This window comes from Chelonoidis abingdonii, chromosome 3 (genome assembly GCF_003597395.2).
Source record: "Chelonoidis abingdonii isolate Lonesome George chromosome 3, CheloAbing_2.0, whole genome shotgun sequence".
Taxonomy (NCBI): domain Eukaryota; kingdom Metazoa; phylum Chordata; order Testudines; family Testudinidae; genus Chelonoidis; species Chelonoidis abingdonii.
The window spans coordinates 43,935,901-43,951,341 of NC_133771.1; the positions used below are offsets into that span (position 1 = coordinate 43,935,901).

Genomic DNA, 15,441 nt, shown 5'->3' on the forward strand with positions numbered 1-15,441 from the left:
AAAAGTATCAGAGGGGTAGCCATGTTAGTCTGGATTTGTAAAAGCAGCAAAGAGTCCTGTGGCACCTTATAGACAAAGAGATGTATTGGAGCATGATCTTTTGTGGGTGAATACCCACTTCGTTGGATGCATGTGTTGCATGTGTTTGAAGTTCTTCAGTGAAATTTGCTATTTTGTTTACAAAAATATGAATTTCTCAGACTATCTTGAGACTATATAGAGTAGGAAAGTTTTTGGTTTTTAATTATTTTTTTAGTAATTTATTTGAATGATACTGTAAACTCGTTATTTTCTGTTTGGATTGTTAAACGTTTAGAAACAAACTAGAACTCACTGAAAAATATGATGAGGGACAGGAAAATAGATTTTTTTCCAGTTTTCCTCAAAAAATTCCTCCCTCCTCCAATATATTTTTTTCAATACTAAAACCAAAACCCATTTTTAATTTAAAAATAAGCAGTTTTCAGTAAAGATTTTTACTCAATAATTTAAGTTTTTTGGTTTTTCATTGAAAAAAATGAACATTTACTCAAACATTCCATGAAAATATTTGCCTTTTCATCTAAAATATTTTAAAATCATTGACCTAGCTCTAGAACAAACCACTTCACATCCTCAGCCCATCCCCCCCACCACACGCAATTCTGATTTCTGCAATGGATAAGTTTGTAATATGACTGACTCTGCACTTAACAAGTACATTCAGGAAGCAATCATATGGGCTGTAAAAGCACTTTTGAAGAATGAACAAAGTTATACTGTTTCTGTTCCATAAGTCCACTCCACAACACAATTCCACTGCTTTAAATCCTCCCTTCTTGGGCTACACATTCCCTTTCACAGCTTTAGAATTACTTCTCATATTCAACTGCGGGTAGTTGGTTTGAGTTCCATTGCTTTTCTTTTAAAGCCTAATGAAAACCAAATTAAACCTGACAGATGTGAATAATATGCCTGAAGAATTAGGGGCAGATCTACAGTTGATTTAAATTGACATAGCTCCACTGGCTGAATGGAGCTACACTGATTAACACCTTTTAAAACTCTGGCCAATTATGCCTTTTAGAAGCTTTATTTTTTAAGTGTTTTGAACTCAATTCAGTTCAAGCAATCATCCTAGCTGAGTTACAAGTCCATTGCTAGTATCTGCCTGAGAAAGACAAGCTGAGATGCAAAAAAATCTAAATGCTCTGTTGAGGCAGAATCAGTACATTGTAATAGAGATTTCAACAGTTCTGAAAACTATTGAGATCTTTCCTATAGGATTCTGCAGGAGAAGACCTTAAGCAGCTATTGTATGCATCCTGGAAAGTGTTACAGTATACGGAGGCAACCCTGTCTGTTGAGTTGAGTTCTGAATTTATATGGAAATAAGACAGGTCAAAAATAAATGTGTACCTAGGGGAGAATATAGCATGGTATTGTAAAGGAACTTCTGATTATGAAATCCCTGGTCACCATAACAGGACAACTGCAACTGAGCAAACCAAAGCCACAACCTGGGGGAAAGAACTGAACTAACCACAACAGACTTTTTTCAGCCTCAAAGAGAGGGAGATAAATAGATTATTCATACTTAGGTTTCACATACCTCATTTCGTAATGAATACAGCTCTTAATTATGAAGATGTAATTGTATTTTCCTAATACTGTATTCATTGATTTGCATTTGTTTGTCTTACTAAGAAAAATAATTAGGAATCAGAAGAGTAACTACACATTAGGATCCATTAAGACAAGGAAATAAACTTTAGTCTGGAATTCACATGTTAACTGTCACAGGCAAAAAAGTGTTTGCAACGGGCAAATAGCTTGTTTACTATCGGAGACTAAACTAGTGTCTGCATGGTAAACATCTCCAGTATGTGCATTCCTGTGCTATATTTCTTTCCTTTAGATTTTTTTTTTCAATACATTTTATGTTCATGAAAGATGGTACTGGAAACTGACCTATTTCTCAGTAGAACCTGAATATTACTGAGATTCTTACTACATAGTCCCATCAATGTGCCTCAAAATGTCACTTAGAGGAACCACTTCTAGAAGTGAGAGAATGCAGTTCGGTCTCCATGTCCTTTTAATCATCTGTCTCTCTGCTAACACTGACAGTCTAATGACAAATTTATTCACTGGAGTACAAATGTTAGCTAATGCTGTGTTTACCTATCCATCCTAAATGGTTTTAGCTACTAGCTGATGAGGAATCATTACTCTTAGACAACAGTCTTTAGTTAAAATCTATAATTTTGTATTACAATCCATAACACACTATCTTCTGAAGAAAAAAGAAATGAGTACCTGTAATGTGTATCCTGGCTCACATTGAAAAGACAAAACATCATTCACCATATATCTATCTCCCATTTTGATTCCATTGCTAGGAAGTATTGGTTCTGGACAAGCAGCTAGGCCTACAGCTGAAAAACGTAAATACAAAGATTGAAAATATATAGGTAAGTTAATGAAAACTGTTCTCTCCTCGGTTTGAATTCTTCACAGTATTTCAGAAAACAGACAGTGACAAATGAGTTAAAAATTACATTTCATTTATTTAATATTAAACTTGACTGTGCTTAAAATGTTCAATCTATCTTTAAAGTGCTCAGAATTTTCACACAACATCCAAATGCAATATTTATATGCAAAGATTCTAATGTGTACCGCATGAACATTCTTTGCTATGGGATTATTAAATACACTCTTCAACTAAAAGTTATCAATTACTTTAAATTATAAGCTATACTGTTTTTGGAGACTTCCTTCAATCCTTCTGCTTTCTGGAAAGAGGAAAAAAATATAAACAGAACTAGTTAAGCAACACCGTCTACCTCAGATGAGATGAAGATCTAAAAAAAATCTCAGAATAACAAATAATTAGTGTTCACCACTAGGAGGTCATCAGTCAACAAGTTCCACTGCAGCTCTATACAAAATCTGAAAGAGAGATTGAAAGAAATTGATGAAATTCGAGCGTTCCAGATGACATCAAAATTGTTCCACCACAATCTGGTCAATAATCTTCACCAATACAGGATGCTTAGAGTCATAATGATAATCAGTAGATCAGCAACCTTGAAAGATGCACAGGACATGTCTAAACTGCCACTCATTTGAGAGAAAATATTGTTCTTCCTCTGGGAAACTAAGAATCTAAAATAATAGGCCCAGTATCTCCCAACTCGATTTCACTAACTATAAGGGCATGTGTCTGATGACACAATGAAGCTCCCCCAGCATATTCAGAACCTCAATTCTGTTTGTTACTTTCACACACAAATCTGTTACCAAGAAACAATTAAGAGTTGACTAGATTGGCTACCTAAGCAAAGTAGATTTAAAACAAACAAGCAAAACTAACACCTTTTTACAGGAAGTAAAACATGACTCCCACACAGAGGCAGCTTGGAGCACTTGGAACAGCTCAGCATAGCTTAAGACTTAATGGAAGCTGTAGGGAGTATAAAGAAACAATTTATCTTTGTCTTTCAAAGCCAGTCTTTTGTGAAGTCCACTGAATCCTAGAATTGTAGGACTGGAAGGGATCTCTATCTAGTTCACTACCCTGCACTCATAGCAGGACTAAGTATTACCTGGACCATCCCTGACAGATGTTTGTCTAACTTGCTCTGAAAAATATTCAATGATAGAGATTCCACAACCTCCTAGGTAATATATTCCGGTGCTTAACTATCTGACAGTTAGGAAGCTTTTTCTAATGTCGAACCTAAACCATCCTTGCTGCAATTTAAGCCCATTGCTCCTTGTTTTATCCTCAGAGGTTAACAGGAACAATTTTTCTCCCTCCTGCTTGTAACAATCTATCTTGCACTTGAAAACAGTTATGTCCCCTTTTAGTCTTCTCCAGACTAAACAAAACCATTTTTTTTCAGTCTTCTATCAAAGGTCATGTTTTCTAGACCTTTAATCATTTTTGTTGCCCTTCTCTGGACTTTCTCCCATTTGTCCACACCTTTCCTGAAATGTGGTGCCCAAAACTGGACACAATACTCCAGTTTAGGCCTAATCAGCATGGAGTAGAACAGAAGAATTATTTCTTGTGTTTTGTTTACAACACTTTTCCTAATACATCCCAGAATGATGTTTGCTTATTTTTCAGCAGTGTTACATTGTTCACTCATATTTAGCTTGTGATCCACTATGAACCCCAGATCTCTTTCTGCAATAGTTCTGAGTACATGTTCATTTTTGCTTTTGTATGTTTGTCACTAATTGTTCCTTTCTAAGTGGAGAACTTTGCATTTGTCCTTATTGAATTTCATTTTATTTACTTCAGGCCATTTCTCCAGTTTGTCCAGATCATTTTGAATTTTAATCCTATCCTCCAAAGCACTTGCAACACCTCCCAGCTTGATATCATCCATAAACTTTATAAGTGTACCTCTCTGTCATTATCTAAATCATTGATGAAGATATTGAACAGAACTGGACTCAGAACTGATCCTTGTGGGACCCCACTCATTATGCCCTTCCATCATGACTGTGAACCAGTGATAACAACACTCTGGGAATGGTTTTTCCAACCAGTTATGCACCTTCCCTACAGAAGCTCCATCTAGGTTCTATTTCCCTGGCTTGTTTATGAGAAGGTTATGTGAAACAGTATCAAAAGTGTTATGAAAGTCAAGATATACCACATCTACCACTTTCCCCTTATCCACAAGGCTTGTTATTCTGCCAAAGGAAACTATTAGGTTGGTTTGACACCATTTGTTCTTGACAAATCCATGCTGACTGTTAGTTATCACCTTATTTCTCCTAAGTGTTTGTGCACTGATTGCTTAATTATTTGTGCCATTATTTTTCCAGGTACTGACGTTAAGCTGATTGGTCTGTAAATCCCTAGGTTGTCCTTATTTCCGTTTTTATACTTTGGCACTATATTTGCCCTTTTCCAGTCTTCTGGAATCACTCTGGTCTTCCATGACTTTTCATACGTAATTGCTAATGGCTCAGATATCTCCTCAGTCATCTCCTTGAGTATTCTAGGATGTATTTAATCAGGCCCTGGTGACTTGAAAGCATTTAACTTGTCTAAGTAATTTTTAACTTGTTCTTTCCCTATTTTAGCCTCAGATCCTACCTCATTTTCACTGACATTCACTATGTTAGACATCTAATCATTACTAAACTTTTTGGTGAAAACTGAAATAAAAAATAAAAAAATCAATTAGCATTTCTGCCATTTCCATATTTTCTGTTTTTGTTTTTCCCCCTTCACTGAGAAAAAGGCTTATTTTGTCCTTCATCTTCCTCTTGCTTCTAATATATTTGTAGAATGTTTTCTTGTTATCCTTTAAGTCTCTAACTAGTTTGATCTCTCATTATGCCTAGTTGCGCCTAGTATTTTATTGTTTTAGATGTCACAGTAGATTAAATTGATTTTAAAGTAAGATTTGTTTCTGCTCTTTCTTCCTCTTAGAAGTGTCAATGCATTGTGGAGTTTGAGAGATGCCATTCACAGTAGGTTGCACGTAAATTCACAATATAATCATGCACTTAGCCGGGCCCCTCAAGATTTGTTCCCCGTCACTGTGCCTGGACAAACATCTATGGGTAGGGCCAAATCGGGGCATACATAGCATAGGGCACTTATCTTGGATCTCTGCTCTCAGAGTCACGTGATAAAGTCAGAAAATCATTAAAAATGTTTCTAGACCTCAAGATTGGGAACAAAATCCAGATAACAAGAACTGAATATAACTAGGGCCCTAACAAATTCACAGCTGTGAAAAATGTGTCACAGACTGTGAAATCTGGTCTTTTGTGTACTTTTACCCTATACTATTCAGATTTCACCAATGCTTCTCAAACCAGGGGTCCCAGTGGTCCAAACCCAAAAAAGGATATGGGGGGTTGCAAGGTTATTGTAGAGGAGGTCATGATATTGCCACCCTTTCTTCTGTGCTGCCTTCAGAGCTGGATAGCTGGATACAATACCCTACTATGCCATCCTTACTTCTGCGCTGCTGCTGGCAGTGGTGCTGCCTTCAGAGCTGGGCTCCTGGCCACCAGCAGCAGTGCAGAAATAAGAGTGGCAATATTGTGACCTCCCTACAATAACCTTGCAGCCTCCCCCATCCTTTTTTGGGTCAGGACCCCTACAGTTACAACACTATGAAATTTCAGTTCTAAATATATGAAATAATGCAATTTACAATTTTCAGAATCCTATGACCATGTAATTGACCAAAATGGACGATAAATTTGGCAGGGTCCTAAATATAACTCCTGCAATGGTCAGCCTGTGTCTTCAGAGACCCTCCAGTAGAAGGGGTTTCCACAGCCACAAAGGAAACTTTCTGGCCCCACACACCACTAGAGCTGAGTGATTTTTTTTTTGATTCAGTGGCCAAACTAAAAACAAATCAGGGGAAAATGAAGGTGGAGGGGCTTGTTTTGAACTAAAACTGATTTTTTTCCCCTCACTAAAACCAAAGAAATTAATTTGAGTCAAATGAAACATTTTGCATTGTTAATTCAAAATTAAACGTCAAAATGGTTCGGGGAAGGGAGAGTGTTGGTATTCTCCTAGATGGCACTTAATCGTGGCATTGAAATGAGCTACCACTTCTATATGATATGATCGTTTCTTATATGCTTAGAACATCAGTGAAATAGTCAACATTATTGTAAAACAGTCAACATTTAAAATACCATCTGCGCTAAGGTCCTATCAGGATGAACAGAGCAATGCACACATTATTTCATTGGTTACTCTTCCTTCATATTTTTAAGTTTTCTTCACAAAAAGACTTGGAGACATAGGTTTTTTCTCTCTTTTTTAACTGAAAGCTGAGATTCTGGTAAACAAGATGGAATCCTCCAAAACAAATTAGAAAAAAGGCTCAGGTCACTGACCCAGCATGACCCTTGCCAATTGAAGGCAGGCACATAGTGCATTTAAAAAAAAAATGAGTGCCAGGGTTGAAAGGAGGTCATCTAGTCCAACCCTCCTTCTCAAATCAGAATCAATCCACAAACAGATTTTTGCCCCAAATCCCTAAATGGCCCCCTCAAGAATTGAACTCAGCCCTGAATTTAGTAGGCCAATGCTCAAACCACTGAGCTGTCCCTCCCCCCTATTGTCTAGTTTATGTGAAACACATACATTTGTGGGTACAGCTTAATTTGTTTTAGGACAGAACATGTACAGCAGGGGTCTGCAACCTACAGCATGCATGCCAAAGGTGGCACGTAAGCTGATTTTTTATGGCACATGGGATGGGCTGAGCTGCTCAGCCCACAGCTGCTCTGTGGTTCCCGTTGCTGGCCCCTTACCAGCTGGGGTCCCGCCACTGGTCACACTCAGCAACTGCTGCTGGTCTGGGGGAAGAAACCCCAGGCTGACGGCGGGCTGAGACCCCAGCTGGCAAGGAGCCAGCAGCCAAAACCCCAGGGCGGCGGTAGGCTGAGCTGCTGAGCCCACTTCTGCTCTGGGGTTTCCACCGCTGGCTCCTGCTAGCCAGGGTCCTGTCGCCGATACCACTCAGCACCAGCTTCTGGACTGGGGGACGGAACCCTAGGCTGAGACCCCAGCTGGCAGGAACCCATGGTGGAAACCCCAGAGTGGCAGTGGTGGAAACCCCAGAGCTCAGCCCGCCACCGCTCTGGGGTTCCCGCTGCTGGCCCCTTGCCAGCCGTCATCCCCCCTGCCACAGCCCCACTCAGTACTCGCTGCTGGCCTGGGGGAAGGAACCCCAGGCTAGCAGCGGGCTTAGATCCCAGCTCGAAAGGAGCTGGTGGCGAATACCTCAGAGCGGTGGCAGACTGAGCTGCTCAGCCCACTGCCATTCTGGGGTTCCTGCTGCTAACCCCTTCCCTACCAGCGTCCCACTCAGCATCCACTGCTGGCCTGCGGGAAGGAACCCTAGGCTGGCGGCGGGCTGAGACCCCAGCTGGCAAGAGCCGGTGGTGGAAACCCAGAGAGGTGGCGGTCAGCGTGCCACTGCTCTGGGGTTCTGGATACTGGCCCCTTGCCAGTTGAGGTCCCCTCCACAGCTCCACTCACCTTGCTTCCAATTGGAGTTCCAGCGCAGGCCACCTGCCAGACAGGGTCCAGGCTTCCAGCCCTGCTCAGCCCTACCAGCCGCCAGCTCCACTCACCTCAGCTGCTGATCTGGGGTTCCAGCCGCTGACCTCCTTCCAGCTGGTTATCAACTTATAACTCAGAAGCCTGTGTGCAGCTTAAAGTATCTAAATAGGTGCCACCAGACATGGAAAATTCAGCAAGGCAAAGCAAGGGCAAGGATCACACTAAACTGACAAGATCTGCATTTTAATTTAAATTTAAATAAAGCTTCTGAAACATTTTGAAAACCTTGTTTACTTTACATATAACAGTAGTTTGGTTATATTTTATAGACTTATAGAGAGACATTCTAAAAATGTTCAAATGTATTACCGGCACACAAAGCCTTCAATTACAGCGTATACATGAAGACTCAGCACACCACTGCTGAAAGTTTGCCGACCCCTGATGTACAGCATTAATTTTTCCAAGTTTTTTTTTCATTCTTTTCTTATTTTAATATTAAGACTCAATTCTGCTATAAGATACATATGTGTATCTGAAAACAAAAGTCTATAAACAAGCAGCAAACAAATATTACTATAACAGTCTCAGTGTTTATGCTGTGGACTGTAGCTTTAAGGAATCTTGATATCCTCCAAACTGCACAGGAAAATCTAGACATGTTTGCTGCACTTGTGTAAAAAGGTCCTGCAAATGAGGAATGGTTTAATCAACAGTGCGGGGAGTCTTAGTCTTATGCTCCAGTTATTCATACCTATTTTCTCAAACAGGAATACATTTAATAAGTGTGTATTAGACCATACACATGATAGAATAAAAAATGGATACAAGACTTCTCAGGAGTATAGCCAATAAAACACTATCACATTAAATGAATTTAAACAACTTTCATTAAAGTCAAAGAAGAATTAACATGCATAATAATCATGAAGTTATCTATGTATAATTGAAGCAAGTTTAATATATTCTTTATTTGATTTAACCGAATCAGAGTGCCATGTGGAGAAAACAGAGCAGACAGGAACTTCTACACTGTGTGAGAATGGGTTTCAGCAATTTCTGTCATATCTTTCAATGAACGTCCAGTCAAATGATGCTTTTTTTGGCAGTGATACTGTATACCTTTCACTTCACTGTCTTGCATGCTAAATTCCACTAAATGTTACAGCTCTTACTGCTTTCTAATGGAATCTAATCCATTTTGTGACAGTAAGTGTGACTTGACAGAATGTTCAGTGCAGAAATTACATGATATTTGGCCTTACTGTGATATGTGACATTTTGGAGTCTATTGTTCCAGATGGTTCATCATGCAACAATATCTCAAATTATCCATTGAGACCTCAGTCTTTCTACAAAAATATAATTGCGCTTCAGATAATGCTATTTACAATGTTTGATACAGATAAGGTTTTAGCCTTATGCCCCCAGCCATCTATTTATCTACCACTCATCACCAAGGCATATGAATGCCTTACAAAGCCAAACATATACACAAGGAGGCTCTCTGTTTCTCTCTAGCCACTTCAAGCCAGTAAGAATGCTGTTTTTAAATGTAATTAGTTTTATTTATTTTACAGTTTAGAGAAAGGAGAAGATGAAGTAGGTTTTACACTCTGATTGGAAGTTAGTAAAATCTGGGTCATTCTAATGTTTTCCATAAAGGAGTTGATAGTTCTGGGCCAGATGCTCTCTCCTGTGCTCAGAAGTCTCACTATGGAAGTTGACATATCCATTGTTCCAGAGGAACACAGTTGTAATGGTTGGTCATGCTCACACTGAGTGAGGCAGTCCTTTAAGTAGCTAGGAGAGCTTTGAAAGTAAGGACCAAAGCCTTGAACCTGACTTCAAATTCAATGGGAAAGTAGTATAGAAAGAAGAGTGTAGAATTGCTGCTGTAGTTTAACCCTGTTTCAGCTTATAAACGATTAGGTATAGTGAAATGTTTCTTCTCTGTGGAATAGCACATCTTTTGCAGCTCAGTATCTGACAAAATGCTAATCAGTTTGATCCTCCCAGATAAGTCTATCCTCCTGGGCTGATTCTGCCTTGAAGCTTCTCCATTTCCCAAGACAATAGAACTGAAGGAGAGAGGGGAGATCACATGGAGCCTGGCTCACCCAAGAGAGGGGTGGTCTCCACTGCACAGGTCTGTGTCCTGGGGGTACTGAGAAGTCCCAGTTTGGTCTCATCACCCCCTGTCCCACTTGTTCTGATGTACTTGATGCAGGTAGTTCCTAGTCTGCTCCATCTGACTGCATTGCTGCCCCTGAAAGGGCTGCACTGGAGGGCTCTCCCTGAAACTTTACATCAATTTCTTATAGTTCTATTGTAACAATGCCTTCAGGCTTGAAAATTTCAATCCATACTGTGCTTTTTCAAGGATGTTATATGGTGTGTTAAGGCTCAGTGCACTTAGATGCACACTGAAAGCAGCATGCATGGATCGAACAAGAAGTGTATGAAAACAAACTGGAAGGTTCAGTAAAATAAGTACAATAAAGCAAAATAAAATAGGCTTATTTGGTCTTTTTGGGCTAATACGTTCCATTAAACAACAAATCAGGGTTCTGAATTGTGATTCACTTTAGTTTCAATTTTCTCTACATTGAACTAAACTGTGGACAAACAAGTGTAGATATTTAAGTAGCAGGAATCATACACACCAGGAGGTATTTGGTAAGTTGTATTAATTCACATTATTTGTCTCCCTCTCTCTCTCTTCTCCTGAGTAACTGAGGTATGTTACTAACCATTTGGGTAGGCAAACAGGAGTGGCAAACAGGAATTCTGGAAGACATAGCTGAGGACTGTGGTCTTGGAAGTAGAGGGACTTTCTGAGTGGGGTCTTTGGTCTGTCATTTGTTTGCTTTCTGAGAGAGTTGTGTAGTTGGGCTGGGGGGCTCTGAACAGGCCAGGTAAGATAGACCAATTTGTCTGTGTCTCAAGGGAGGCGGTGATTAGGACCCTTGAGGTTTTGATCAGCCTGTGTTTGAAGTCTGAGTAGTTAAGCCCTTCCTGTTAGCAAGGGGGTGGAGCTGAGAAGGAAGGCTTACTATAAGCTAGTTGCCAGGCAAACTCCTGACCAAGTGAACAGGAGAGGCAAACAGGGGGGATTACTTTCTAGATGCAGTTCTACATTCAGTACTATGATGATCAGTGATGAATCAGTGGTTGTGACCTACAACAAATGTATTATGTTTTCTTTCCTGCCACATGCCAAAAGGGACTTCCTATGTATGAAGAGCAAGTCAGTGGTTGTGCTGGAAGAAAAGATTCTTGGATTGCAAAGACAAGTACAGACACCGTGAAGCCTCAGAAACTGAGCAGGTCTAATACAACCAGATTCAGGAAGCACCCAAGTTCATGGAAGAAGGAACTGGACACAGAGGAATCAGAGAAAGGGAGGGGAAATTAGAGGTGGCTTGACAGTTTGCAGTCACCAGAGACAAAAGGACAAGGCAGAATTCTACCAGGCTGGAGGCACATGAGGATGTGTTGACTTTAACTAGTAGAGACAAAAGGATCAGGAGAAATTCCAGACAGCTAAACTTATCCAATATTTAACAGGTCCTGGGCATGGAAACTGAAAAAAAAAAAGATTTCTGAAGATCTCTCTTGTTGAATGGAATGGAGAGGTGTATGGTATAGATCTCTTGATGGCTGCTCACTCCAACTCATAAGAAAATCCAACATGCCGACAAAGAAATCTCCAATTATCCAAGGAAGACAGACTATCCTTGGAAGAGTGGAAATAATGCTCTTCAAGAGAAAGCAGGCAGTAGGACAGTCTGCTGTCTTCCCAGAGCCAAGACAGAAGTTAAGTAATGTTAAGATTGGACAGGATTCTGAAGTTAGTAAGCAAGGATCCACTGGTCATGGTGGATATTGACACTAATAATGCTGCTTCACAGGATAACTGACAGTTAATAGATGACTTCAGGGAATTCAGAAGGAGCAGAATGTCCAAGTGATCTTCTCAGAAATCCTTCCTTTCTTGCGAGCAAAGGAAAACAGAAGGCAGAAGACTGTGGACATAATCTGGCTTGGTAAGGAGTGTAAGGGAGACAGTTTTGGTGTTCATGGGGTTGGGGGTGAAACCAATCCTTCATGGGGAGAAACCAATCCTTTATGGGACAGGCTGGGTAGACTAGTCAAGAGGGCATTACACTAAGAAGAAAAGGGGAGAGTAAAAAGGGGAATGCAAAATCAAGATGTGGAGAACAAAATTAATCAAGACACTTACTGTAGTAATTGGGATATAGCAGTCCTACCGCACTTGTGCGCTCAGTTGCTGGAAAGTGAGTAACAATTCATAAAATGTTACCACCTTTAACAATAAATGACAGAAGGGATATGAAAAGGAGACAGAAAAACTTAATTAGTTCAGATAAAAAACTTTATTGATACCACTCAAGGACTGTGTAGAAATCAAGACTGGTAAACAAAGGAGAATGGAATTGGAAATTAAGCAAGCAAAATTCGCAGTGTATCAGCAACTAGACCTAATTAGTGGACAAAGTACTATACTGCCTATAAACTCTTTTGGGGGTCCTCAAGAAAGAGACTTCAGGAGGAGATTAAAATGGCTGGAGGAAGAGTTGGCTTAAAGGAGAGAACATTATCATCATGGCTGCCACCATCACCATCTTCTGTGTGGCACTCCCTTCTTTGTCTTCCCCCACCTTATTTCTTCTCTTTCATTCTGGGGATGTATTAGCGGGAATGTTGTAAGCAAGACACAAGAAGTAATTTTTCCGCTCTACTCTGCACTGATTAGGCCTCAACTGGGGTATTGTGTCCAGTTCTGGGCATGACATTTCAGGAAGGAAGTGGACAAACTGGAGAGAGTCCAGAAAAGTGTGACAAAAATGATTAAAGGCCTAGAAAACATGACCTATGAGGGTTTGTTTAGTCTGGAAAAAGAGAAGACTGAGGGGGGATGTGATGTTTTCTAGTCAGGGCCACCCAGAGGATTTGGGGGCCAGGGGCAAAGCAATTTTGGGGGCCTCTTCCATAAAAAAAAATTGCAATACTATATTCTCGTGGGAGCCCCTGCAAGGCCCAGGCAAATTGCCCCACTTGCTCCCCCCCACAGGCAGCCTGGGAAAAATAAAACTTCCGCATCTCGGCACAAACTCAGTTTTGAGAAAACTTCTTTACAAGGTATCACTGGTTCTCAGCATCAGCTAGTGCTAAAAGGCACTAAAGCTCATTAAAAGGGTTGGACAAATATTATCCGTCAAAACTTTTTTTGGATCGAAAACTAGGGGTTTTTAAAAAGCAGAAAAAAATCACGTATAATGTCTGCTTTCCTTCAAAATTTGTTGTGTTTTTTTAAATGAAAAGCTGAAATTAGTCTGCCAAAACCTGAATATGGTTTGGGGTTTCAGAAATGTGTGGCCATACATTTGCTGCTTGCTGTGTTTGATTGTTTAAAGAAACAATAAAAAAATTCTGCTTCAAAAAAATCCAAAACTTTTGAACCACACCTCAGCTTGTGACCAAATGCCTGAGCCCATCCTGTCAGAGATTTTTCCAGGTTTCTGATACTCTGCTGGCTTCCTTGACTTATATCTGTCTCCATAACTTTGGGTTCATTTAGGTTAGAACATAAGAACAGCCATACTGGGTCAAGCCAAAGGTCCATCTAGCCCAGTATCCTGTCTACCGACAATGGCCAATGCCAAGTGCCCCAGAGGGAGTGAACCTAACAGGTAATGATCAAGTGATCTCTCCCTTGCCATTTATCTCCACCCTCTGACACAGAGGCTAGGGACATCATTCCTTACCCATCCTGGCTGATAGCCATTAATGGACTTAACCTCCATGCATTTATCTGTTTCCTAGAGACTGGCTCCATGGGGTCCCTCACAAACTGGAGATGGTTACTGTGGGTTTGTCTTTAGTATAGACTATGTACATACTCCATGAACTGAGCATTTGAGCTTGTTCCAGAATCTGTGATGAGCCTATGTTGTGAAAACTGAAATGCTCAAAATAGCACATGCATGTGAATGGACACAGGGTGCTAAAATTAAATTAACCCAGGGGTTCTCAAACTGGGGGTCGGCACCCCTCAGGGGTCACAAGGTTATTACTGAGGGTTGCGAGCTGTCAGCCTCCACCTCAAACCCCACTTTGCCTCCAGCATTTATAATAGTGTTAAATATATAAAAAAGTGTTTTCAATTTATAAGGGGGAGGGAGTCGCACTCAGAGGTTTGCTATGTGTAATTGGTCACCAGGACAACAATACACAGTTTTTAATGGAACTACACTGGAAAAAAAAGTTCAAAGTAAATGTATGCACAAATTACTATGTCAAGCAGTGTGCTATGTAATTTTATTAGATTCTAATAAAGAAATCTAAGATATTTATTTTTAATAGTCACATATTTAATATTATTACTACTACTCTTTTGCACCTCTAATATAACTTATAGAAGTTATATGACATCTTCCATTATGGCAACTCAAAGTATTATCCAGAGATAATCAATTATTGACTCCATTTGGCATACACGGAGACAGATGCACCGAGAAGCAAAACGGCTTTCCCCAAGGCAAACATTAAGTCATTGGCAGGGTCAGGAGTAACTCCCAGTTCCCCACTTTAACCATTAGATTATAGAGCCTTCTTAGTAGCTCTATAATTAAGATTACAGCCAAGAAAAAGAACTCTTAAAAGTCCATGCAATATTTCTATGCCACTATTTTTTCAGGAGTATAGAATGAGTCCATTGACAATTTTTTGTACATGGGAAAATTACTTTTTTATTTACTTATAAACGACAAATGATAAAAAATAATATTCTCATTCACTATATCCACATCTGCAAAGACTCATGACCTAAACTCTAGAGCAATTCACATTGGATGATAATTTCAAAAATTCACAGAACAAGCGAGAAGACAGCAAATTTAAGTCTTAATATCTGGAAACAAAATGACCAAAACCCAAAAGATCCAAAAGCTCTGAAACACATTCAGCTGGATTGTCTGTGCAGTCAGTAGTAAAGGGAAAATATGTCAAATGTCAAGTCTAAGCAATTGAAAAGCCTGGGATTTGCTCTGTGCATGCTCTTCACAACTCAGCTACTTCTTTGCAGTATGATAGAGAACAAATCAATGTCAGCACTGATAACCCTCTCAAAGACCTTCTCTCACTTACTGCCTGATAAAAACCGTCTTGGTGCCAGGTGTGGCATGAGACAAACATGCCACAAATCTATAATTATAGGTCAAATCTTGAGGAAAATACAAACAAAAAAAAATCTGCCTAAGTAGACCCTTATTCCAATGGGGAGTCTGTCTCTGATTCTGTGTGGCTATAACATTTGATCTGAGTGGATCCTTTTGCAGGATCAGGGCCTGTTTAATTACAGG

General features: G+C 39.9%; 1 protein-coding gene across 1 annotated transcript in view; it reads right to left on the reverse strand.

Annotated features, from left to right (window-relative positions):
- CSMD1 (CUB and Sushi multiple domains 1) overlaps positions 1-15,441 on the reverse strand; it is a 2,093,217-nt gene that overhangs the window by 299,620 nt on the left and 1,778,156 nt on the right. The window contains exon 38 of the mRNA XM_075063712.1: positions 2,299-2,417. Coding sequence (XP_074919813.1) covers positions 2,299-2,417 — 119 coding nt within the window. The remainder of the gene's footprint in view (positions 1-2,298; positions 2,418-15,441) is intronic.